We start from the raw sequence: 4,131 nt of genomic DNA on the forward strand, positions 1-4,131 counted from the left end.
TTGTGGTCCTCCTCTTGTGGCTGTTGCGGCGTCGGTGAGACGGGTAAAATTGTACAAGGTCTCCGGGAGCCGCCGATACGCTAAGTTAACTAATCGAGATCGCTACGGACTAAAAGTAATTACAAACAATAATCGGTATTCGGGCGCGGGAGCCACGCAAACGTAGTCCCGCAGCCCGCGCCACGCGTCCGCCTCCGAAATGCGGAAGGACACAGGACTCGAAGCTACCGCCCGCGGTCGGGTCCGCAGATCCCTTGTGACGGACGGTCCAAAAAAGGGACGTCCCGTCACAATATATAAATAAAAAATATTTTTGAGAACTTTAATATATGTGTAATAAAGCCCTAAATTTTTTTTTGATCCACCACCTAGAACTTGAGAAAAAATTCACAAAAAAAGCTTATTTTTTCGACGCGCCTGGGTAGTGTAACCCCTTAAGGGAATTCTAAACCCGAGATCAAACTCTAATAATTCGCTGTTTTACCGACTATTTGTGAGTATGTATGCGTGCGATATTGATAAGGTAGTGTGTAGTGATGTATTTATGTTTACTACCATATCGATATCTCACGCACACATCGTAACAAATTTTCAAGAACATACATCTTTTTTATTAGGCATCCAAGCCTAATTTTATGAACTCAACATTGCTTGCACATGTAATTCGTAGTTCCGGCTGGTATCATTTTGCACCAATAAACTGCTAAAATTTTCTACGAAGCAAATATTGGCACATGTTGACAACTCTAGTAAAAAAAGGTAACGGAGATCTAAATTTCTTAAATTTTTTTTGTTCTCAGCAAAATCTCTACCAGCTGGAACTACAATGATACCTATACCTTAATCGTGGAGAAGGATTTTTAAATCTGTTGCCTTTAATTATGTTTATTTTTTCATGGAAAATAATCATGTTTGGTCGATAAAGCAGACGACTTTAGGATCGCCAATAATAAATACAATAGAGAATTTTTCCTATTTTTATTTATAATGCATTTGTTACTATAATTTGTCATTGATGGAAGATGACGAATAGTGCATTAGTTTAATACATTTACAAGATACATATGAGTTGTCATTCATTATCTAAATAATACGTCGAAAGAGAAATAAATAAAAAGCAAGTTTGCTTACAAGGATGTTGGGTGCATCATCACTAAGAGAATTTTAACCGGTTTTATGTTCCGAATATTTATCAATTATGTCAGTCGCCAGAAATCAATTGAGATTAATTTGAAATAAAAACTAATTTTTCATGGATATGTTTTGTCACATTTATAATAAAATATATTGCAATAATTGAATCCGCGAAAGTTATATATTAGCACGATCGTTTTAATTGTATTTATAAGTTATTGCGGTTTGTAGCAGAATTTGAAAATTTGAAGATTTTCCCTTTTATGTTAGCTTATATTTGTTTAAGAATTAAATTTTTTTTTATTATGATATGTTTATTAAAAATTATTGCATAATCAGAATAATCGCTATATCTATACCTGTATACACGCATGTATACACCTTGATACATACATATCAAGATCTCTCTACGTCATATGGAGATTAGTGATCACTACGTTGCATATATGGACACAAACGCACATACCGTCGATTTCTACATATATCTACATCTTTGTGCATTTCGTAACGTCGTTTCTTGTAAGCCGCAAGGCATGCGTGATGTCGAAAAAAGACATCACAGTTTTTCTGTTTATTTTCATGTATTGACAAATCGATCTTTAAAACATAAGTGTGTTGGATAAACGAGAAAGCAAGACTGACATTATGTTTATCCTCCAAAATTTATCTTCCATGTATTTACATTCATATAACGGAAATAGTGGGTAGTAAAAAAAACATTTGATTCACGTATTATTATCGAAGAAAGTGTGTAAGAGATAAAAACAACTCTAAAACTTTACAATGAATGGATTTTAATTATTGATGTGATTATTGCTTCGAGAGACGCTTTGTAACGATTAATATTTCGAAATATAAGACTATCCATACACTATGACTAATTATATCAAATCAATGCCGATCAATCGATGTGTTACATGGCCTGTTATGTTATGTATATCTCGTGTTTCTGTCTATGTTGATGTTGATTTGTCATCTCACAAGTACATATCTTATGAATATCTGTATTGCTTCTGTTGATGCAATATTTCAGGAAATAACTTGCCTAGAAGCCAAGTGACGTAAACGTCATAACAAATAATAATCTTTTTAACGCGCAATATAAATGAAAAGAGCAATAATATAAGAATAGAATAATATTTCCATTAATTCTCGTAGCGTTTATTGTTATATTGTATTATATATTTTTTATTTTCTAAAACTTATATATATAATAATTTTCAATCTTTTATTTACATTCAGAAAATTAATTTTTTAATTTTAGCTTTATTTATTTCTCTCGCTTTTTAACTTTATATTTAATTCCTATCAATATTTAAATCTTAATATTGCATATTTGTCCTATACAATAATACGCAAATTTTACAATTTTTGCTATTTCTCTGTCCGCATGCATATTTTATTCTTGACTTATGCGACTTTTATTTTCATTTATATCTTTTTATTTTCTTTGCTTATCTATCTTCTTTACATTACTCCTTTTTTCATTTATTCTGTTCAATTACTTCATCTTTTTCTTTGTATTTCTTTGTCCCTCCCAAAAACTTCTTTTAAACATTTTCTCTTTTTCAAAAATTTCTTAATTCCTCCTTTTCAATTTTATTGCATCTTTTTCACACGCGTTTCTATGTCTAAATAAAGTTTATTTACTTATTTATTTACAGAACAACTAATCTCTGCATTTCAAGAAAACTGCATAAATTATCTTGAATATTTAAAGAACTTATATAAAAAAACACATAGTGTTACACACAGTTTCGAAATAATAAAAGAATTATGAAAAAAATTACAGATTATTTTAAATCTTAATCTTTTAATAATCTGATTTAAAAATAATACAAAAAATTTAGCAACAGTTTACCATCTAAATTGTTATACTTATGTATAGTTTTTTTTATTTTATTTATAAATACAGCATTTTTCAGTTTATGAGAATTTATTATAATAAGAATTTTTAAAATTTTTTAAGATATCTTAAGAAAATAAAACTTTAAAATATAAATGTTTTAAAATATAAATTCGTTTGCTATCTATTTTAAAGTCAAATTCACATTGATAAAAATTAAATTGCAAAACGTAAGAGTATTCATTAATTTTATTATTAATTAATATGTTAAGAATTTTATCAACGATTATAGAGTACAAATGTTATAACAAAAATATACAACGAGTTTTTTTATATATTTCAGATCAAGCTAGAACGAGTGCTAGGTGTAACTGTTTCCAGCAATGCAGCCCTCGATTGTGATGCAACTAGCGAATTGGTTGCATATCCAGCTGGGTAAGTTTTGAACTGAGTGTTTTCTGATTGATAACTTTGAGTTGATATGATAAGTTTTATTTCAAATGAAAAATAATACACACATACACAATATACAGATACATGAAAAATGAATAAGAGAAAGAAATTTTTCATGAATCATCTTTAATGAAGCAATGAATTTATTTATAATTTTTTTATTAATCTCCTATATCTCTGGTGTATTTACTTATAAGGGACTTATATGTGACAAATTATCTGGAATCAATTTGATTTTTTTTTAAATATGGTATTGTAGGAATAGAATCCCACAAGTATGATAAATTACAACAAATATATTTATTTGAAATCAAAGATTACAATATCGATTGAAGAACGAAACTGAACTAAATATTCACACTCGCAACTATAAGCAATCTCGCTTCTCTCGTCGCAGATCTAAATCTATTTTAATAAAGAAAACTCACATCCGATAACGCACGTGACGCCTCAGCACCTTCTATCGCGTATACTTATTGCGCTCTCTAGTTTTCTTTCTACCTCTTTTCTCACATTAAACACAAAAATTTAAAAGATACTTAAAAAATGTATTTTTTATACGTATCTTCTATTGTTTAAGAGATGAATTAACTTCTTAAGGCGATGCTAGAAGGTAAAAATTACCGACATTTGCATTCTAAGTAATAACTCCGAAACGATTGAACGGATTTGAAAACGCTTTTACAGGATTGAAATAG

At 29.5% G+C, this 4,131-nt stretch overlaps 1 protein-coding gene across 1 annotated transcript in view; it reads left to right on the forward strand.

The window, feature by feature from the left end:
* The window catches only part of LOC105450911 (mitogen-activated protein kinase-binding protein 1-like), a 51,278-nt gene that overhangs the window by 12,844 nt on the left and 34,303 nt on the right, over positions 1-4,131 (forward strand). Inside the window, exon 2 of the mRNA XM_011691031.1 lies at positions 3,324-3,415. Coding sequence (XP_011689333.1) covers positions 3,324-3,415 — 92 coding nt within the window. The remainder of the gene's footprint in view (positions 1-3,323; positions 3,416-4,131) is intronic.

Source organism: Wasmannia auropunctata, unplaced genomic scaffold (assembly GCF_000956235.1).
Source record: "Wasmannia auropunctata unplaced genomic scaffold, wasmannia.A_1.0 LD336053.1, whole genome shotgun sequence".
Taxonomy (NCBI): Eukaryota; Metazoa; Arthropoda; class Insecta; order Hymenoptera; family Formicidae; genus Wasmannia; species Wasmannia auropunctata.